This window comes from Oncorhynchus mykiss, chromosome 15, assembly GCF_013265735.2.
Source record: "Oncorhynchus mykiss isolate Arlee chromosome 15, USDA_OmykA_1.1, whole genome shotgun sequence".
Classification (NCBI taxonomy): domain Eukaryota; kingdom Metazoa; phylum Chordata; class Actinopteri; order Salmoniformes; family Salmonidae; genus Oncorhynchus; species Oncorhynchus mykiss.
The window spans coordinates 14,001,509-14,024,065 of record NC_048579.1 but is presented as its reverse complement, the minus strand read 5'-3'; the positions used below and the strand labels follow the sequence as shown (position 1 = coordinate 14,024,065).

At 47.0% G+C, this 22,557-nt stretch overlaps 2 protein-coding genes across 5 annotated transcripts in view; both read left to right on the top strand.

Moving 5' to 3' along the window:
* The window catches only part of map7d2b (MAP7 domain containing 2b), a 29,800-nt gene extending 19,776 nt beyond the window's left edge, over nucleotides 1-10,024 (top strand). For 2 of the 4 annotated variants that reach the window (XM_036943773.1, XM_036943772.1), the window contains 11 exons: nucleotides 1,747-1,836; nucleotides 1,954-2,048; nucleotides 2,135-2,256; nucleotides 2,368-2,564; nucleotides 2,860-2,998; nucleotides 5,548-5,749; nucleotides 6,573-6,677; nucleotides 6,784-6,841; nucleotides 7,021-7,165; nucleotides 7,253-7,542; nucleotides 7,643-10,024. In XM_036943773.1, the coding sequence (XP_036799668.1) occupies nucleotides 1,747-1,836; nucleotides 1,954-2,048; nucleotides 2,135-2,256; nucleotides 2,368-2,564; nucleotides 2,860-2,998; nucleotides 5,548-5,749; nucleotides 6,573-6,677; nucleotides 6,784-6,841; nucleotides 7,021-7,165; nucleotides 7,253-7,535 (1,436 nt within the window). In that variant the 3' untranslated portion in view covers nucleotides 7,536-7,542; nucleotides 7,643-10,024. The remainder of the gene's footprint in view (nucleotides 1-1,746; nucleotides 1,837-1,953; nucleotides 2,049-2,134; nucleotides 2,257-2,367; nucleotides 2,565-2,859; nucleotides 2,999-5,547; nucleotides 5,750-6,572; nucleotides 6,678-6,783; nucleotides 6,842-7,020; nucleotides 7,166-7,252; nucleotides 7,543-7,642) is intronic. The other 2 variants (XR_005036047.1, XR_005036048.1) reach the window with 2 other exon arrangements.
* A 2,332-nt stretch (nucleotides 10,025-12,356) lies between these two features.
* On the top strand, nucleotides 12,357-21,900 carry LOC110490922 (pre-mRNA 3' end processing protein WDR33). The gene is made up of 11 exons (XM_036945609.1): nucleotides 12,357-12,397; nucleotides 12,542-13,180; nucleotides 13,713-14,064; nucleotides 14,437-15,104; nucleotides 19,042-19,211; nucleotides 19,399-19,510; nucleotides 19,617-19,683; nucleotides 19,789-19,922; nucleotides 20,115-20,217; nucleotides 20,358-20,481; nucleotides 20,983-21,900. The coding sequence occupies exons 1-11, from the start codon at nucleotides 12,357-12,359 to the stop codon at nucleotides 20,994-20,996; spliced, it is 2,424 nt and encodes an 807-aa protein (XP_036801504.1). The 3' UTR covers nucleotides 20,997-21,900.
* The last annotated feature ends 657 nt before the right edge of the window (nucleotides 21,901-22,557 follow it).

Here is a 22,557-nt window from a genome sequence, read left to right as displayed (position 1 = left end):
ATGATTTGGAAAGGCACACACCCGTCTATATAAGACCTACAGTTGACAGTGGATGCCAAAGGAATAGTCGGTAGAGCTCCGAGACAGGATTGTGTCGAGGCAAAGATCTGGGGAAGGGTACCAAAATATTTCTACAGCATTGAAGGTCCCCAAAATCACAGTGGCCTCCATCATTCTTAAATGGAAGACATTTAGAACCACCAAGACTCTTCCTACAGCTGGCCGCCAGGCCAAACTGAGCAATCAGGGGAGAAGGGCCTTGGTCAGGGAGGTGACCAAGAACCCGATGGTCAATCTGACAGAGCTCCAGAGTTCCCGTGATTGGAGATAGAAGAACCTTCCAGAAGGATAACCATCTCTGCAGCACTCCACCAATCAGGCCATTATGGTAGAGTGGCCAGATGGAAGCCACTCCTCAGTAAAAGGCCAAAAGGCACCTAAAGGACTCTCAGACCATGAGAAACAAGATTCACTAGTCTTATGAAACCAATATTGAACTCTTTGGCCTGAATACCAAGCATCACGTTTGGAGGAAACCTGGCACCATCCCTACGGTAAAGCATGGTGGTGGCAGCATCATGCTGTGGGGATGTTTTTCAGCAGTATGGACTGGGAGACTAGTCAGGATCGAGGGAAAGATGAAAGGAGCAAAGTACAGAGAGATCCTTGATGAAAACCTCCTCCAGAGCACTCAGAACCTCAGACTGGGGCAAGGGTTCACCTTACAACAGGACAACAACCCTAAGCACGCATCCAAGACAATGTAGGAGTGGCTTCAGGACAAGTCTCTGAATGTCCTTGAGTGGACCAGCCAGAGCCCGTACTTGAACCCGATCGAACATCTCTGGAGAGACCTGAAAATAGCTGTGCAGCAACGCTTCCCATCCAACCTGACAGAGCTTGAGAGGATCTGCAGAGAACTATGGGCTATTGAGTATAGATTGATGAGGGGGAAAAAACTATTGAATCCATTTTAGAATAAGGCTGTAACGTAACAAAATGTGGAAAAAGTCAAGGACTCTGAAAACTTTCCAAATGCACTGTAGATGGAACATACATTAGTCTCTTACTATACAACACGGAAGTCAAACTGAAGCACAATCAGTGTGTCAGATGTTTTGGTGAATTTGTGGCATAGTTGTTCACTAACTATGGTAGGCCGTTATTGTTGGTAGGCCGTCAATTGCAAATAAGAATGTGTTCATAACTGACTTGACTTGTTAAATAAATAAATAAATAAATATATTTAAAAAAGAATAACTACAGAGTAATGTTCTAGTATTGTGTCTCCTACATGTGTGTATTGTGATTTGTGTATAATGTAATTTGTGTGTATTGTAATTTGTGTGTATTGTAATTTGTGTGTAATGTGATTTGTGTGTATTGTAATTTGTGTGTAATGTGATTTGTGTGTAATGTGATGTGTCTCTGTTGCTCCAGGTACAAGTTGCCCCTAACCACAGACAGACATATCTGACCTTACCTGTTTTCTTTACCCTCCTCCCTAAAGTGTGCACTCATCCCTCTCTCTCTCATTGATGTGAAGATTGTTATAAGCATATGCATATATGAGTTCCCACCATATTTCAGTCCATTCCAAACCCTCCCCATTAGGGGAAGTGAACGAGTGTACACTTCAGGGAAGGTAGAGAAAATATGAATGTAGTATTAGTATTCGTGGGTTAAGAAGACTCCTACCTCTTCCTGTCCCTCTGGGGTGACTCTTTCTCATGCATCTCTCTGCAGTGTGTGACTTCCTGACACCACCCTCCCCGGACCAGCCAATCACTAAACGCCTCTCCAACTCTTCAGCCTCCCTGCATTCACCAGAAAGAGGTGTGTGTGTTGCCAAGCAACAGTATCTAATATGACTCTCTCTTGTGTGTTTCTCTGTATTGTCTGTCACTCTGCCCTATTATGACAATGCAGTGTGTGGTGTGTCCCCTCGTTTAGCATCCCCCAGCCCCCAGCGACCGGCCTACAAATGTTCCCCCTCCAGGAAGGCAAGCAATGGACCCCCGGAAGACAAGACCCCCAGAACACCCACAGTCAGTACAATAGATGTGTGTACATGCATTTATATTACTACATTATTATTCTGAGCACACGTTCACTCCTTCTTTTGTGTTTTTAGACAGAGAGAGGCCCCGCCTCCTGTCTGACTGACTCTTCAATGAGACGCCTAGAATCTCCGACCACTCCCACCCGAAGCTCCTCCCCCAGAGCCCATAGCAAAGCAATGGGCACGCCCAAAAGGTTTCTTGGTTTTCCTGTTTTTTATTTTGTATTATAATATATACTTATTGTAAAGAAGCTTTACCTACTACGTAGTATAAAAGATACAAGTAAGGTGAATTGTTATTACAGGGTGAGGTCGACTAAGAGTCGTGCCCAATCCCCCTGCTCCCCGGGACAGTACCCTCCCTCCCCCCTCCGCCAGCGACCCCCAGTAACCGAGGGCAACCATGAGGCCAGGGGTCATGGAACCCTGGAGAGGAAGTCCTCCAAGCCGGACCCAGCAGAGAAGAAGATCCCCAAGTCCTGCAGCAGAGACCTGGCGACAGGTAGGGATGTGTGTGTGCGCGTGTGTTCAGAACTCACCACTAATATATGCTTTACCCTTGAGAGGAGAGAGAGGGGTGGAGGGAAAGAGAGAGAGATATATCGATAGACAGAAAGAGAGAGAGAGATAGAGAGTCTGCAACCTGAGCCACCCTAGAGAAGACAACAGAACACTTCAGAGAAAACTGCTTTCATCAGTGTCTGCTGTACACCAGAGTCCTCTGTCTCTATGTCTCTGCCCCACTCCCCCTCTACTCTACTGCTCCCCACCTTGTCCCCTTTCCTCCCTCCTCACAGATTCTCCAGGTACGCCCACAGGCAGGAACGTTGCCGGGACAACGGATGCAGAGGAGGCGTCTAGACTGTTGGCTGAGAGGCGGCGTCTGGCCAGAGTACAGAAAGAGCAGGAGGACAAACTACGACAGGAGGGGGAGAGGTGTGTGTGTATTTGTCGGGTCAGAAGGATGTGCAGAGAGTTGTGTGTGTTTTTTAAATACTTTAATTATTTAACCTTTATTTAACAAGGCAAGTCATTTATGAACAAATTCTTATTTACAGTGACGGCCTACCAAAAGGCAAAACGCCTCCTGCGGGGACAGGGGGTTGAGATTTTTTTATTTAAAGATATAGGACAAAACACACATCATGACAAGAGAGACACCACAACACTACATAAGAGACCTAAGACAACAACATAGCATGGCAGCAACACATGACAACCCAGCATGGTAGCAACACAACATGACAACAACATGGCAGCAGCACAACATGGCAGCAGCACAACATGGCAGCAACACAACATGGCAGCAACACAACATGGCAGCAGCACAACATGGCAGCATCACAAAACATAGTACATACATTTTTGGACACAGACAACAGCACAAATGGCAGGAAGGTCGAGACAACAATGCATCACGCGAAGCAGCCACAACTGTCAGTAAGAGTGTCCATGATTGAGTCTTTGAATGAAGAGATGGAGATAAAGCTGTCCGGCCTGAGTGTTTGTTGCAGCTTGTTCCAGTCGCTAGGTGCAGCAAACTGAAAGAGGAGCGACCCAGGGATGTGTGATCTTTGGGGACCTTTAACAGAATGTGACTGGTAGAACGGGTGTTGTACGTGGAGGATGAGGGCTGCCATGGGTATCTCAGATAGGGGGGAGTGAGATTATATAAATAAGCATCAACCAGTGGTATTGTGCTGGGTATACAGAGATGACCAGTTTACAGAAGAGTATAGAGTGCAGTGATGTGCCCTATAAGGAGCAATGGTGGCAAATCTGATGGCCGAATGGTAAAGAACATCTAGCCACTCCAGAGCACCCTTACCTGCCGATCTATAAACGATGTCTCCGTAATTTAGCATGGGTGGGATGGTCATCTGAATCAGGGTTAGTTTGGCAGCTGGGGTGAAAGAGGAGCGATTAAAATAGAGGAAACCAAGTCTAGATTTAACTTTAGCCTGCAGCTTTGATATGTGCTGAGAGAAGGACAGTGCACCATCTAGCCATACTCCCAAGTAGTTGTATGAGGTGACTACCTCAAGCTCTAAACTCTCAGAGGTAGTAATCACACAGGTGGGGAGAGGGGCATTCTTCTTACCAAACCACATTACCTTTGTTTTGGAGGTGTTCAAAACAAGGTTAAGGACAGAGAAAGCTTGTTGGACACTAAGAAAGCTTTGTTGTAGAGCGTTTAACACAAAATCCGGGGAGGGTCCAGCTGAGAATAAGACTGTATCATCTGAATATAAATGGATGAGAGAGCTTCCTACTGCCTGAGCTATGTTGTTGATGTAAATTGAGAAGAGCGTGGGGCCTAGGATCGAGCCTTGGGGTACTCCCTTGGTGACAGGCAGTGGCTGAGAGCAGATGTTCTGACTTTATACACTGCACTCTTTGAGAGAGGTAGTTAGCAAATCAGGCCAAAGATCCCTCAGAGACACCAATACTCCTTAGCCGGTCCACAAGAATGGAATGGTCTACCGTATCAAAAGCTTTGGCCAAGTCAATAAGAATAGCAGCATAACATTGCTTAGAATCATCATTTAGGATCTTTAAGGTTGTAGTGACACATCGGAATCCAGATTGCATACCAGAGAGAATAATCAACAAAGCCAGTCAGTTGATTATTGAAAAGTTTTTCCAACACTTTTGATAAACAGGGCAAAATAAAAAATGTGCCTATAACAGTTAGGATCAGCTTGATCTCCCACTTTAAATAAAGGACGAACCTTGGCTGCCTTCCAAGCAATGGGAACCTCCCCAGAGAGGAGAGACAGGTTAAAAAGGTCAGAGATGGGCTTGACGATGATAGGGGCAGCAACCTTAAAGAAGAAAGGGTTTAAGGAGCTCCTTTAGCACTTCGGACTCAGTGACCGCATGCAGGGAGAAACTTTGTAGCGGGGCAGGGGAAAAAGAGGGAGGAGCATCGGGGCTAGTCGCATTAGAAGGGGTGGGAGATGAGGAAATGTTGGCCAGTCAAAGAGGCATGGCTGAGGTAAATAGGAATCCTGACTTCATGAAGTGGTGATTAAAAAGCTCAGCCATGTGCTTCTTGTCAGTAACAACCACATCATCAACATTAAGGGACATGGTCAGCTGTGAGGAGGAGGATTTATTCTCCAGGTCTGTAACCGTTTTCCAGAACTTCTTGGGGTTGGACCCACAGAGAGAGAACTGTTCCATAAAGTAACTAACTTTGGCCTTCCGGATAGCCTGAGTGCACTTATTTCTCATTTACCTTGAACGAGAGCCAGTCAGCCTGAGTATGTGTTATCAAATGGAATTCTTGAGGTGGAGTAACTCTGCCAGATCATGGTCGAACCAGGGGCTGAACCTGTTTTTAATTCAAATTTTATTTATGGGGGCGTGTTGGTTAACATTACCACTGAAAATGTCAAAAAATAAGGTCTAAGCGTCTTTGAACAAGGGGATCAAGCTAAGTATTGTGCATTTACTGTGTGTGTTTGTGTGTGTGTATGCAGGCTGAGAGCTGAGGAGGAGCTGAGGAGAGAGCAGGAGGCGCGGGAGCGGCAGGCGAGAGAGGCACAACGGGCAGAGGAGGAGAGAGAGAGACGGGAGGGGGAGAGAGAGAGACGGGAGGAGGAGAGAAAGAGCAGAGAAGAGGAGGAGAGAAGGACCAAGGAGAGACGATGGAAAGACATGCAGGATCAGCTGGACCGAGAGGTCAGGGGTCAGGGCTCAGGGCTTAAACTTCACACCATGAGGCCTCACCAGGGGAGAATGACTGCCCCCTCTCCTTGAAGCCACGGAAGTTCAAGGCCAACCGCGGTACAGCAGGCATTGCAAACATGAACATCCATTCTAGCGAATGGGAAAATGGCAATCCTTGTGGTGAATCTTTGTGTAAATAAAAACTACATTTGGTACCAATGATTGCTTCTAATACACCATATGTGTGTCCTTGAGCGGATGATTTTAAATTCACACACAAGAAGTTACAACGATAATTTCATTGCTCATGGCAGCCTGCAGTACCCCGGTCGGCCTTCAACTTGAGTTATTCAATGAGAGGGGGCAGCACTGAGCTAGCCTGCAACGTCACTTCCTGGAGTAGCTTAATCTGCTCATGTTGTGTCTCCATGAGACGCCATCTTAACTATTTGGCTTCAATGCGCTATTGAGTCTTTACATAGAAATGAATGGTGTCACATAATGCCATGGATTTGCCCATTCATATATACAGTCATTGGGCATCACCGCTGCATGTGACAAAGATGTTTAGTCACAGATAGTCAATATGTGACCTCTCCAAGGCCATGTTGCCATGTTTCTAGCAGTTTCAGATCTATGTGGTTTATATACATGGCTCTATCTGCCACATTGTGCTTTTATGCCTGAAAATGAAACTGGAACCAGGTGAGTTCACTCCCTACTTTAGCTCTCTGATCCTACATATTATATCTGACCCACAGCTTCCGAAATTCTAATCAGTTCAGGGAATTAATGAAGTGTGTGTGTGTGTATGTTGGTGTGTGTGTGTGTGTAGAGAGAGGAGGCGTGTCTGCGTGCTCACAGGGAGGCGGAGAGGAAGAGGCAGGAGAGAGAACTGCTGCAAGTACAGGAGGAGCAGGAGAGACTGCAGAGAAAGAAGGTTAACACACAGACACACACACACCTTACCCCTGAATATGCTGCCCTTTAAGCTGTTTCCCTAAACTTGTGTGTGTGTGTGTGTGTGTGCGTGCGTGTGTCCATAGCGGATTGAGGAGATCATGAAGAGGACGCGTAAGAGTGAAACGGACTCCTCATCCTCAGGTATAAACAAACACACACGCACAGTATATACTGCAGGGTGACTCAGCTGCGGGGACAGTTAGAGCTCCCCCGTGTGGTGGACAGGGTTGTATTGTTACTTTGTGTTACTCTTGACTATCAATGCATGCAGGTTTTTAGTTACTTACTAGGTGTGTCCAACCCCCTCCCCTCTTTCTCAGGTGTATGTGATGTGATCAGGGGCCAGGCAGGGCAGGGCAGGGAGCTGGATCAGGATGAGTCCCCTCTCATCACGCTGGGCCCCCTGGAGAGAAAGAGCTGTGGAGGGGACGAGCTGTCTGACGGGGTACAGTCTATGGACGTCAGGTGAGCTGCACACACACACATACATGCACATGCACACACAATCCCATGTGTTAACAGGCATATTTCATACTGTATCTGTATCCCCAGCCCTGTGTCCAGGGATGACTTGGGTATCGTTCAGGACTTCTCTCCCGTCAGCGAGGCGTTAAACAGCATGAGTAACGCCCGAACCCTGGAGCACCTCCTGGACCTCACCGCCCTGCCAGACACACCCCCCTACCCCAGGCTGCAGCCAGGCAGTGCTGCAGCCCTGGGAGACCTCAACAAGAACCTGCTGATCCAGGGTTATAACCCCGCCTCCTTAACTAGCTCCTCCCCCAGGTCCGCCCAGCTTCTCCACAGCCTCAGCCCTGGCAAACTGGACGTCTAGTAACCAGGTAACACACATACACACACACACACACACACACACACACATACTGCATATCCCACACACTGTGCAGTTCTGATCTAATATTAATTATCCTCTTTCGCCAGGGTATTGTATAGGACTATTGGCTGTTGGGTGAAAAGAGAAGCTAGCAGCAGCAGGGGAGTCTCTGCTCTCCTCCTTCCTCACCAAAACTAGAGAGTGGGACCAGCTCCCTGCACCTCCACCCCTCCTTCCTCATCAAAACTAGAGAGTGGGACCAGCTCCCTGGACCTCCACCCCTCCTTCCTCATCAAAACTAGAGAGTGGGACCAGCTCCCTGCACCTCCACCCCTCCTTCCTCATCAAAACTAGAGAGTGGGACCAGCTCCCTGCACCTCCACCCCTCCTTCCTCATCAAAACTAGAGAGTGGGACCAGCTCCCTGCACCTCCATCCCTCCTTCCTCATCAAAACTAGAGAGTGGGACCAGCTCCCTGCACCTCCACCCCTCCCCCCTCTCTTCAGGGGAGAGGCCCTCCCCATTTACCCCTGGACTCCACAGAGAGCAACTGCTCAATGTCTATAACTCAACACATCTACAGCTGAATTCACCTATGTAAACACACACTGACATGTACACACACACACACACACACACACGGTTAATACTCTCCCAGTAAAGTGAAGCTTTTTCTCTGTGCCCTGGCTGTATGATATTGTGTATAAAGGTGTGTCAGTGTTTGGAGGCTGATGTAATATGGTTGTGTTATCCTCCTGTAGCATTAATTATGTGGTTAACACTGACCCTGTAGCACCTTCACTGGAGAACACCTCCTCCTGTATATACTGTATACTGTTACACAGCTGTAACTCTAGGTAGAAGTTGCACCTAACCACAGATCTAGAATCAGATTATTCTAACCCTCAATAACCTTAACCTTTGGGCAGATGAACAATTAATCTGACCCTGTATCAGTGGTTAGGGGCAGCCTACTTGTTGTAACGGCTACGTTAGGAGTTTCTTTCTGTCAGTGTTTCTAGTGGTGGTCGGTTATGATCATCACAGCACCACTGACACGCTGTACTACTGTTCACCAGGAGTCTACAATCGCTATGTAGAACTCAGCTAGCCAGTCTAAATGTTTGCATCCTGCAACTGGCGAAACCTACTCATCTACAGATGTGGATGATTTAGTATAGTAAGACAAAAGTCTGGCCTCAGTTGATATGCTTCTGTCCACCATAGCTTTAGTGGTGCGTAAAAAAATATGTGGAACACTGGAGCATTTCTTATTATAATCTGAGCAAAAAGAAAACTGTGAACAGTCTTGTATTTTTTGCTATTTGTAGGGCTGGGGGATATTGAAAATATGTGGCATGTGTTTTTGGCTTGCTGTGTGTGCGCTAGCTGTGGTTTAGTAACTGTTGTGTAACAGCTCTGAAAACACTCATCCCTACTCTGTTCTGGAAATACTGCTCTCTCTATCTTGCCTCTGCTCTGAACTGGACTGTATATGCCGCAACTCACAGTCCTAGCAACTAGCAGTCAACCTACAGCAGGGGTCTCCAACTTTGGAGCTACTGGGTGGTCCTGGAGCTATTGGGTGTGCAGGCTTTCGTTCCAGCCCTACAGTAACACACCTGAGTCCATTAATCATGGACCAGACTGAAGACGGTGATTAGGGCAGGAACAAAAGCCTGCACATTCAGTTAGTGAACCCTGTCCTACAGTATCTCATCAGTCTGTGTAATCGCTCAGTCAGTCAACAGCTATATTCACTATGACTGTGGATTTACCTCATGGAGATCTATCTCACTACAGAGGACACTTCACAGTCTGCTGTCCACTACTGCTGGGAATTCTACCAATCATACATGTTTCCTGTACTGTAACGGTCTTGTACCAATCTTACTGTAACACTTGCCTTGATTTGCTCTCAGGGCGGGTGTAGGTCAGCATGTGTGCTCCCTCCCCTCACGGTTTCAATCTCTGTTTCAGTTCCCCCTGAAGGGCACTGTGAGGTGCCAACCACTCCTCACGACCCAGCTAACCCTGTGAAGGGACACTGACTAGTGTCTATAATGGCTCTAATGTTGATGCTGTATCTCAATTACTGGACTAGAGTAGGTAAAGGAGTAGGTAAAGGAGTAGGTAAAGGAGTAGGTAAAGGAGTAGGTAAAGGAGTAGGTAAAGGAGTAGGTAAAGGCCTGGAAAGTCTGTTTATCTTTGCTGTCTTCAGGGCGCTTGACTCTTGATTTAGTTGCCATGTCTGTTCGTCCATCAGTCAGTCCATCTCTCTTCCTCTCTCTTTCTGTGCTTGTTCATAATCTAATGCTTTCTTTGTATGCCAAGGGTAAATTAAGTAAACTTAAGACTTAAGGTCAGAATGTTATTCACTAAAAATCACTTAACACAGATGTCACTGCAGCTTGGTGGAATATATAACTGTAGACGTGGTGCATGGATCTAACTGCTGAAAACAACAATAAAACGAGCCATATCATCAAGCCATATCTGTGACTTTGTTTATAAACACCCAGCACAAACAGCATACCCCTCCCCCCCCCCCCCCCCCCCCCCCCCCCCCCCTTGCCCTCAGAGCAGCCTCAATTTGTTGGGTCTGGACTCTACAAGGTGTTCGAAGGGCGTTCCACAAGGATGCTGGCTATGTTGCCTCCAATGCTTCCCACAATCAATCAATCAAATGTATTTATAAAGCCCTTTTTTTTACATCAGCTGATGTCACACAGTGCTATACAGAAACCCAGCCTAAACCCCAAACAGCAAGCAATGCAGATGTAGAAGCACGTGGCTAGGGAAAACTCCCTAGAAAGGCTGGAACCCAGAAAGAAATCTAGAGAGGAACCAGGCTCTGAGAGGTGGCCAGTCCTCTTCTGGCTGTGTCAGGTGGAGATTATAACAGAACATGGCCAAGATGTTCAAATGTTCATAGAAGACCAGCAAGCTCAAATAAAAATAATCACAGTGTTTGTCGAGGGTGCAACAGGTCAGCACCTCAGGAGTAAATGTCAGTTGGCTTTTCATAGCCAATCATTGAGTTAGAAACAGCAGGTGCGGTAGAGAGAGAGAGTTGAAAACAGCAGGTCCGGGACAATGTAGCACTTCCGGTGAACAGGTCAGGGTTCCATAGCTGCAGGCAGAACAGTTGAAACTGGAGCAGCAACATGACCAGAACGAGTTGGCTGGATGTCCTTTGGGTGGTGGACCATTCTTGACACACAGGAAACTGTTGAGTATGAAAAACCCAGCAGCTTTGCAGTTCTTGACAAACCGGTGCGCCTGGCGCCTACTACCATTCCCCGTTCAAAGGCACATCGTTTGTCTTGCCCATTCACCCTCTGAATGGCATTCATACACAATCCATGTCTCAATTGTCTCAAGGCTTATACATTTTTCTTTGACCTGTCCCCCCCCCCCCCCCTCTACACTGAATGAAGTGGATTTAATAAATGACATCAATAAGCTATGGATAATAGCTTTCACCTGGATTCACCTGGTCATGGAAAGAGCAGCTGTTCTTAATGTTTTATATCCTCAGTCTTGTGAAAAAATACTTTTGTATTCTACAGTGAGTTTTGATTAAAAAATGAATTGTAGGGGACACATCTAGTTCAGAGGAAACAACTCAAGCAAAGATGATATAACTAACCCCCTTCGTCTGTGACTCAAACGTCCTAACAGTGGCGCTATCCTTATTGTGTGTGTTTCCGGGTCAAAGGCAGTTTATTCTGTTTTGAAGTCGCGAGGCAAAGACGGTTAACTGTACAACTTCCTGAATGCAGACAATACGAACGTCCTTCATATGAGATATATTTGATCGTCATTACTTACTAGCTAGTAGTTGTGTAATAAAATCGTGTGTGCGAGACTGGTGTTTTGGTTTACGTATCCTCTAGTTTTGGTAGGAACGTGCGCTGGGGTAAGTGCCATGCAGCTAGATAGCTGGCTACGACATAGGCGATTAAACTCACCGATACACGATGTGGTGCAGCAGCGACTATTGTGGGCGGACTGGAGCTCCGACGTCACATAAAATGAAGTTTTTATTAAAAACGACTGATTCCCACACCCAAATAATACCACACGACAGTGTTAATGTTATGTGACCTGTGAGCTCCAGTTAGGCGACAATAAAACGAGTCAAAATTCACCCAACGCTGATAAACGGCCAGTCGCCGCTCAATTCACATCGTAAATCGTGGAGTTGAAGTGTCGGCTAGCAACGACAATTAAACACACAAATGTTAAGATATGGCGGTTAATCTGGTGTAAATCACTGCTATTTATTAGACTTAGCTACGTTAGCTGGTATTGTTTGGTAGTAACTAGTTAAATATTTCGTCGTTTGAGCTGATCATAGTCCCAAGTCTGGTTTTCTTCCTGACTAGTGGTTTTAGCATGGCCTAGCTAGCATACACAACGTTTAGTTCTCAATGTTTTCTACTACTGTACATTTCAATCCCTTTAGTTTCCAAGTTAAACGACATAGTAATGCTGGTTACAGTCCTAGCATTTTGCTGAATAATCTGAAATGTATATTGCTATATATTCAGGACAGACATTTCTTGTTCTGATATTTTTTTACATTTCTTTACGTTTTGGGGATTTGTGTGTATTGTTTTGCATTGTTAGGTATACTGCGCTGTTGGAGCTAGAAACAAGCATTTGGCTGCACCTGTGAAAATGTGTAGACATAAATATAAAAATAAATCTTATTGATGCTTATTGTATGGCGTCACAGCAAGGGAACTGTGTATTGTGGTATTTTACCCATGCATACTCTTTCTCTCTGTCCACTGATCTCTCAAAGTAAAGAGAATGTTGAGGCCACGGTCACGATCGCCCCACTATTCTCACAGGTAAATATCTTCCACACTTCATTTGACATGCTAGTCCAGTGTGTGGGTCAGTAAGATTACTTTAGAATGTTGTCTCATCTCAGCACGCTGTATGAAAGGTGCTTTACAATTAAAATGTTTTATACTTTTTGTGTGTTATTGCAGAGTTAGTCCGCGCAGGCAGGATGGTCGGCGGTTCCCCTGGGACGACCCAGACTTCAACCCCCAGCAGGTGCTGGCTGACCTGGGCAGGCTGCCTGGGGAGGATCAGTGGGTTCGCTTCATGGACGAGATCCACCCAGATGGCCCAGAGGGCCACAGAAGACCTGTTTCCCCAGGCCTCCACAGGCTTGACCACCACCTCCCCCCAGAGGAATTCCACCATCGCAGAATCCCACCGGCACCTCACGAGCTGGGCTACGCCGAGCGCAGAAGGCTCTCCCCCCATGATGGCAGAGGGGGTGGCAGGGGAAAAGGAAGTGGGAGCGAAGGGCTGCCCCACTCCCCTCAGAGGCTACCCAGAGAGAAGCTGCCATCACTGGCCCCGCAGCACCCTCACTACAGTCCTGACCACCACCAGATAGTGTCCTCTGCAGGCTGGAGAAGAGAAGAGCAGGACCAGAGCCAGGGAAGGTCCAGGGACCGCAGCCCCAGGGAGAGGGTTCAGGGTGGGGGGAAGGGGGAGAGGAGGGGTGGAGATTTTCCAGGTCCCTATGGAGACCGAAGCAGAGATGACATGCATAGAGAGAAGAGCACCATATCTGACCGGAACCGGAGGGAAGCTGATGAAGCGGTGCATCCTGGGTAAATTTGAGCAGTGTTCCGTTGGAATTTTATGGCCAAAAGCGAGAGAAGAAGATTGAAGAGGAGAACCCAGCTTCCTGTTTTTTCTAAGCGCAAACTTCACCCTGCTACTGTGTCCCCTGTGTAATCATGTAACCGTAGAGTAGTAGTAGTAGATTGAATTGCATGGCTTAACATGGATGACATGCTCTTGTCTCTGTGATCCTTGGAACCAGGTGCTTGTCATGACGTACACTGTGATATAGTTGAATACTTTACTATTGTTACCCGCTGTAATCTAGAGGCTTTGTGCGCCTGTGATGTCATATGGCTTTGTTTATTGCTAATCAGCTTGCATGAATGACTGTTGTCATTAACCGATATGTAAGGTACTATCTATTAGCCCATAAATTCTATTCATATGCTACGTGTTTTCCTAAATAAATTGAAAGCTAGCTATTACAAAATCTGTATATTTGTTAGGTATAGTCAGCTTGATCGTATGTCCTCGGTCAGTGCTGAACCATGTCACCTGCTCTTTATGTCGACACAGGTACGGGAAGGAGACAGAGTTTAGGGTGCGCCGCCCCTCGTTGGAGAGGCCCCGGGAAGAGTACGGAGGAGGAGGGCCACGGGGGCGCAGGGGCCCCTCAGGGAGCCACGATGGCCGGGGGCCTGGAACCCTCATCGTGGAGCATGACCATGGTATTATAAACAGTAGAGGGCCAGAACTCTACGACAACCAGAGGGGCCGTGGCCCCGACCAGAGCCCAAGCCACGACCGATTCAGTCACCGTCACCACCGGGCCAGAGCCACTGAGGAGCGGTTCAGGAAGTCGGATAGCAGGTCCAATACCAGAGAAGAGGCCAGGGGTCGGCTTGACCATGAGGAGAGGAGAGGGCCTGTCCATGAGGAGAGGAGAGGGCCTGTCCATGAGGAGAGGAGAGGGCCTGTCCAGGAGGAGAGGAGAGGCCCTGTCCATGAGGCGAGGAGAGGCCCTGTCCATGAGGCGAGGAGAGGCCCTGTCCATGAGGCGAAAAGAGGCCCTGTCCACGAGGCGAGGAGAGGCCCTGTCCACGAGGAGAGGAGAGGCCCTGTCCACGAGGAGAGGAGAGGCCCTGTCCACGAGGAGAGGAGAGGCCCTGTCCACGAGGAGAGGAGAGGCCCTGTCCACGAGGAGAGGAGAGGCCCTGTCCACGAGGAGAGGAGAGGCCCTGTCCACGAGGAGAGGAGAGGCCCTGTCCACGAGGAGAGGAGAGGCCCTGTCCACGAGGAGAGGAGAGGCCCTGTCCACGAGGCGAGGAGAGGGCCTGTCCACGAGGAGAGGAGAGGGCCTGTACACGAGGAGAGGAGAGGGCCTGTACACGAGGAGAGGAGAGGGCCTGTACACGAGGAGAGGAGAGGGCCTATACATGAGTCCAGAAGAAGCCCTGATCGTCATGGGAGAGCCAGCCCCATGGGCTTCCAAGATAGAGGTAGTCCCACAGAGCCCAGGGCCAGAAACAGTGCATTCCGAGGGGAGAGGGGGGCCCCAGCCCAGGGTGGCAAGAGACAGATGGGGCCCTCCATGAACCAGCCCCGACCTCTAATTCAGGGAATGCAGGGGTACCGACCCCGGGATGCCTTTCCCCAGCACTCCCCTCCGGAGCACCAGGGGTACCAACCCAGGGGAGGCGTCTGGGACATGGAGCCCAGAGAGGAGGCGCCCGGTTGGGCAGAGGTGAGCGACAAGGAGCCCCGCTGCGAGAAGGACCGGGGACCAGGGCCGCGAGGAGGCCGTCCGCCAGCACAGGGCAGGATGGATCCTAGGAAACCTCAGCATAGTGATCTCACCCCCAACTGGAACCAACAGCAGAACGATATGGGAATGCCTCGCATGGGCGCCGGCGAGAAGGAGACGCTCACCATCAAGGTGGACATGAACCGGCCTGTGGGCCAGAACAGGTAAGGTGTTTCCGACAGCAACGTTTAGGGGTCAAGGGTGAAAGTTCATGCTTCTTTTCAACTCTCACTGTCAACTGCAGGAAGACAAAGTCAGAAGCCCTGAGATCATTGACAGCCAGAGGAGGAAGTTTTCTTCTAACCAATTTTTTTTATTCTACAAGCTGAGAATTTGTGATGGGACGCAATTTATATACATCAAACTAATCCTTCCTGATGTGGGGCATTGCAGTGATGAACATGGCGAATCGCCAAACGCCTCCTTTTAGTAGTGGCCATTTTACAGCATTGTCCTTCACATTCTCATGATTAGAAAGGTGGAATCAATTCATAGAGGAGGCAAGTCGGGATCTCCCAAATAACTTTTATTGTTCATCAAGAGGGGCAGAACGTCTCAGACCAGCTTTGCAACATTCTAGAGAACAGAGATGCCACAGTAGAAGACTATCAACCATATTAATAACCTAATGGCTCACGGCAGAGGTTTTGCTCATCAGTTGTTCAGAAATCTCTCTCTCATCCAATGAACACCCCAACAGAATGTGGCAACTCACAAAGGGAGTGGTTGCGGCTTCCCACAGCGAAAGCATCCCTGACAGCCAAGAGACCAACCAGCCAAGAGACCAACCAGATGCCAGCAGTGTGTTTGCAGCTCATCCTTCACAGCTGAAATGAATAAAGAGCAAGCAGCCTGCATGGTGGAACGTGCTGAAGGAGCTGTGGAAAGTAAAGAGTGGATGGAGAGGAGTGGAGGAGGCACAGTTCTGCCACTCACTACAGCTGATTGACCTGAGTTTTGGAGGAAAATGCAGAACCCATGAAGACAAGGGGAAAAGTATTGGTACTAACCAAACTGAGCACCAAACAACTGCAGAAGAGTCTCGTTGGTATATAGGAGGATTTCCTGTATACATGATACCCAATACATTCTAATATGGAGTTGATGAGCCTGATAAATGTCAGTCACTGAGCCACTGCATGGTGCCTTGGTCTTCGGTTGACTGAAGACGATTTGGGCTGGAATATGTCCTGAACTGCACTTCAGGAACATCTGTTTGAAACCACCATGTTTTTTTCAATGTCTTGCGAAACACCTGGAATTATCAGCTCTTGATCAGCTAATCAGAGAAAGACTATTGTGAGAGGACTTATTTCAGAAGCAGTGTTGTTCTGAGCCAGGCAATGACCATTCACCCTTACCCCACTCAGCCTGAGAGGATACATATGCCAAAACACCAGCTCTAGTCACAAGACTTTCAAATAGCTTAAACTAGCTCAAACGTTTGTATTTTATTCAGACCAATGTCCAAAGGTAAGTCAACATGTTCTTTCCATCATTGCCTATATTATTCTGCAGACTTCTAGAGGATTTTCATACTTATCTGTCAAGCAAGCAGAAGAATTTTAAGTCTTCATCCAATGTGTTTAATCTGAGGTGGACTCATTCCCACTGAAACTTGCCAAAGACTTTAACGACTTCAGTCACCGTCTTGACCACCCTCAAGGCCACACATTATCATGTTCCTGGTTGTTCTTCATGTCTAAACTCATGATGCTAAAAAGTCTCAAGGCCTAAAGGAGATTCTGCCACGGTCTCACAATACCTACGCTTCTGAGGCAAATTTGGATCCAAATTCTCTCAACACTCACCACATATTTTCAGAAACCTGGGGGATCTGTTCTGCATGGGTCTTCCGACCAAACTGGGTTTGGAGTGGCCCTGCATACCTTTCTACAAACAGGTTCACTCAAAGAAATGGACTATAAAGCGCAGCACTGAGCAGACCTGACTATCTGAACAACAACTCAAGGCAATGATGTTGTCCTTAAAGCAACCAAAGGCTACAGGTTCTTAGTATAACTCACTTTGAGCTGTACCAGAACAAAGGACAACACTGGATGACTACAAGTAAAGACCGGATGCTATGGCCTAAGTCAGAGGGACGTGAACAGACCAGTGAGAATCCAATCATTGGATGGAGGAGCACAGTCATTAAACACACTGAGAGATCCACCTTCTGGATGAACTGAAGAAGGCCTGAGTGACCAGCTAGTAGACACAAGCAAGAGTGGAGAAGAGCAGAAGGCAATGTGAAGGTCTGGAGATGACCAGGATGATGTCCAGTCAGAAAAGCAGTGGATGATGAATATCTGGAGATGAACTTCCACATTGGAAAGAGTGAAAAATACTTTTGGACTCAACACATGAAAATAAAGCTTTCGGCTTGACTTCTTCAAGCTAACGTTCAGCTGTCTTTTCCACCCGTATTGACACTGATACTCATGGACCAATCAGGGAGTAATAATGCTCAAACTCAATCCCACTAATAGTGTCTCTTCTCCAGGAGGCTCTCAGAACCATATGACTGTTGATGAACTCCATCTTGCACCAGGAAAACAGCTCTGTCAAAGCATTACAACAGCAAGGGGAAACCCAACTCGGTGAGGACTAAGGTATTCCTGACAGTGAATCTGGACTCGGCCTAGTTAAAAGGCCCCAGAATGAACACTTTGGGAAGAAGAGGAATTGAAACCTCAAACACAGCCGATGTATCAGCCAATAGTTCAGCATGGATGAATCCTCATGAAAACACTTGAGTATTGCTCTGAAAAAGGACATCTCAGAAACATTCCTGTACAGATGGGTTCTGTCAGTCTACACTTCATCTTGGCACAACTTGCTCACGAAAACCACACCTGCAAGAGAACATACTGTCTACCTTGGGTCAATCAAAGACGAGATCTATCCTGTCCACTCTGGACCGTTCAAGGACAAGCAACTACACTGTGAACATTTCTCCAACCAAGGACAATAACTACACTCTCAGCATTTCACCAACCAAGGACAAGAACTACACTGTCAACATTTCACCAACCAAGGACAAGCATCTACACTGTCAACATTTCACCAACCAAGGACAAGAACTACACTGTCGATTGACAAATGCAGACAGCGAAACATTTAAAGAAGCATGTATTTTCACCTTTGACCCATGCCAGTGATACACTGGCACAGTGATACACTGGCACAGGAAGTGGGCAGGGATGTAGTGGAGGATAATCACTGTTCACACACCTTTTTTATTTTATTTCATCAAGAGCGTTGATGCACCTTTTACACCACATACACTTGGTTAGCATTAGCGTTACCCCCCCCCCCCACCCGTTATCTCGACTGGCGTTCAGCGTTTCACAACTACATCCCTGGAGACGAGTAATGTCTCACTCTCTTCCTGGAGATGAGTAATGTCTCACTCTCTTCCTGGAGACGAGTAATGTATCACTCTCTTCCTGTTGCGTTTCAAACTCATTTTAAACAATTTGACCTAATTTGGACTTTAAGTGCATTTTTGCAAATATGTCCAAACCAACAGCTCTTGATGATGTACTTAATCAGTCATTTTTCCTAAAGCTTTAAAATGTGAAGGTAAGTGTAGTGTGTTTACAGATGCCTCGGTCAAGGTAAGGTTGTTCAGTACACAATGTTTAGTTATATTTGATTTACATAAGAGATCCACTTAACTCCCCTTAACAGTATTATTGAATTCAGAATATAAATATACCATTTATCAGATGCTTTTATCCAAAATGACTTATTCATGCATGCATACATTTTGTTGTTCAGAACAAATGACTTAGTTCCACCCCCAAACTACAGTCTTTACTTAAATCAAACCCTTTCCACAAATTTCCCATCAGCTAGCTACCACTGTAAACTACTAGTACTATAATTTCATAGTTAAACCCTTGTATTCAGGCCTGATCTCAGATTGTAATGCCTCCACCACTTCCTTCCTCTCCTCCATTGCTCATCTCTCCTCCGTTGCTCATCCCTCCTCCGTTGCTCATCCCTCCTCCGTTTCTCATCCCTCCTCTGTTTCTCATCCCTCCTCCGTCTCTCATCCCTCCTCCGTTTCTCATCCCTCCTCCGTTCCTCCAGCCAGCTGTGCTACTCCTCAGACCGCCAGCTGTCACTGGATCTGGTCAACGTGGGCCGCCAGCGCCTAGACTTCCTGCCCATGCTAGAGCATTCTGGGACGTACCAGGAGTCCGCAATGCACTCTGGGACTTTCGCCCAGGAGATCATCACCCTGGTGCACCAGGTCAAAGGTTAGGAAACGAAACAAATACAACCTGAATATGCGCTGCGCACAGCCACTTGTGTACACACACACACACACAGCACACACACCGCTCATTGACACTAATGTGCCCACCTCAGACAGAACCTATAGATACTTATCACAGCCTTCAAGGCAATCAATCTCTTAGTCTTTCTTTCTCTGATATTCTCCAGAGCATTACTTTAGGGGCGATGGTGTGACACTGAACGAGCGTTTCTCTGGCCCCCAAGATGGAGGTCTGCCTGAGGAGGAGGAGCAGGAGGAAGAAGGACCAACTCTGAACAGGTACATGAACACCTGGTTACCACGGTAATTTGAATATCTTTAGAGCTTTTGTTTAAGCCTTTAATGTGCTGTTTACAAACAATATATTTGTATTCCTCTCGTCCAGGCTGTTCAACATGAGTATGTCAGAACCTGATATGGAACCTGTCTTCTCTAAAGTTGGCCGCATGCAGGTACAATAATGTGTAGAGGTTTATGATTGATATGTCAATGGACTGATTGGTTCCTGAATGTATTGGTTGATTGAGTGATGTATTATTGATGTGTTGTGTGATCAGAGGCAGCAGCAGGCAGTGAGAGATCCCGGAGACCTGAGACATGACCTGGAGAGAAGGAGACAGGAGAGGCTGGAGGGAGTGAAGGTCACCATACCTGGAGGCAGGCTCTCACAGCACCCCCTGGCTGCCGGGAGGTACTACAACACAGTGAAGACATGATGGGGCTTCTTTTGAATATTACAATGATTCCTTCCTCCCTTTCTTGGAGTCATCACTGATCTACAGATCCTTGTGTTCACCCAATCTGTCAGATCAGTGATTACCTTAAGAAGTGGAGGAAGGGTGCATTTTTATACCATCTCTCCCTCTCACACACTCTGTCTCAGTGACCATCAGGGGGGGTATGGTAGAGAGGAAGACGAGGAACAGGAGGGCTTTTCAGGCTGGTCAGGCCCACCACGGAGAGGGAGGAGGTGGCCTGCAGACATGGTGAGACTGTGTGAGGGTGTGCGTGTGTCTGTTTACATTTGGTAGGGAAGTGAATAAAATGGATATTATCTGTATCTTTCTTTAAATATATCTTGGATGTTTCTCTCTTGCTCTCTCGCTTTCTCTCTCTCTCTCTCTAGGGGGGTCAGAGGAGAGGTGGCATGATTAGACAAGACATGGGAGACCAGCAAAGGAACAACTGGCCTCCTAAAAGCCCTTGCAACCTGTCTGGATCAACGAGACAACAGAACCACAATATTAACGGTCAGTTGGTACCCCAAAACATAAGTATGTACAGTCAATGTAAACCAGGAAACAGAAGTTAAAAAGTACAGTGTGTTGTCATTCACAGACCTGTTCAGAGAACCACAACTTCCCAGCCATGTTCAGTGACCTCAGTCATTCACTGATTGGTTGGTTGATTGACAGTGTAATTCCTATGACTGGCCTCTGTTTACCTTCCTGTCTGGTTACGTACATTAGTCAGTCAGTCCATCTGTTCCCTAGATCTCATTTATGTCTGACCCTGAGCCAATCAAGTCCTCTCCTTTCCTCTAGACAATCATCTTGCCCACTAATAGGACCATTACAACCCTAGCTGCCCTACTTCTTAACCCACTCTCTGTCTCGCTCTCTCTCTCTCTCTCTCACACTCTCTCTCTCTCTCTCTCGCACTCTCTGTCTCGCTCTCTCTCGCTCTCTCTCTCTCTCGCTCTCTCGCTCTCTCTCTCTCTCTCGCTCTCTCTCTCTCTCGCTCTCTCACAGGTGCCAACTGGTGAATGGAAGCTTGGAGCAATCCAAATGGAGTCAGTGGTTAACTGTTGATAGGCTGTATATATTATAGATCACACTGCTGCAGACTGACCACAGCCTGAACCACGACCACCTGACCACCTGACATTCTGTACCACGCTGTCAATGTAAAGCCCATGCAATGTAGCTGCTCTCCTGACAGAGAGAGTAATGTGGTGGGGAAGTAAGATGGCCAACTGATATTTAAAGATGCACTATGCATAAATCGTTCCACCATTTCCTGGTTGCAAAATGTTTGCCTAATTTCAGTTTGTTACAAAACGAGCAAGTATAGTGTAGAGCAGGTGTAGGTAACCGTGCTCCTGGAGTCCCGCTGGTACTGCAGGATTTTGTTCTGTCTAGGCACCACACCTGACCAATTGACAGAGCCGGGGGCAGAACTAATCAGTTGGACCGGCCTTTGACATCCATAGGCGGGGCATGTTTTTTCCCAGGACCACCTTATGTGTGCATCCTCTTGCATGTTCAGATTGTAATAGTAAAGACCATAGGCAGCTGGTGAGTTTCAAGTTTGTGGATGTTTCCAGTTTACCCTAGCATTTCTACCGTTCTTAGTGTCAGTTATGATAATTGTTTTATATGCACATTTTTGTGCAACAGTTTAATTTCAAAAATAACATTTTATTTTCTCAGTCATTGTCACGTGGTTAATCATAAAAATCTGAAATAAAATGATACAAATGTCAGTTAAAATTGAACTGAGGTGAGAGCAGCAGCCTCTGCCACATGAACACATTGATACACTGTGATCCATTGGCTAAAGAAATGAGCTCATAGAACTCCGAGACAGCCTATAGGCCAATGCAGCAGTAGGCCTGTAACTTCCATCTCAACTAAGTAAAGCTGACAAATAAAAACAGTAGAAAATAACCTGATGAAAATTCTGCTTCTTTCAAACACAATCATCTCTCTTCTCCACCTGTCTGCCTCCCTTTCTATCTGTCTTGAGCTATTGTTAGTGAACTGCAACATTGTATCAACTAGCCTATTCTGGGCCCTCAGAGTTTCCCACCCAGTGAGCTCTAGACAGACTACTGTTTTTTAAAATAGCATTTCCACTGACTATATGGGGTCATCAGATCATGATATTTTGCTCTTTCACGCCGAGGCTTGGTGATTATCGAGGCCGGGAGTGTTGGAAAGGTTGTTCTAATACTTAGGAACTATCATTCGCAATGGATGTTAAAAAACAGACTTCGTTGGCTTGTGCGAGGCAAAGAAAAAATGACTGAGAAACTCTGTTTATTGGTGGTGGACGTGGTGAGTTAAGACAATCGGTAATCCAACATTGCCAAATGAGCACGTTCCTACATATGCATGTATTCTGGAGAGATCCACACAACCCCTCCCCATCTTGATGCAACATTTTAAATGATACTCAAAACACATAAACTTCATACATATTTTAGAGGCTTTTCACTGGCCACGCAACTCAATCAGCTAGACATATTCCCGTGTGCCCAAATTGTGGGCATCCCAAATAGGCATAGGCCTACACACAAAAAAACAATAAACTAATGATCGTCT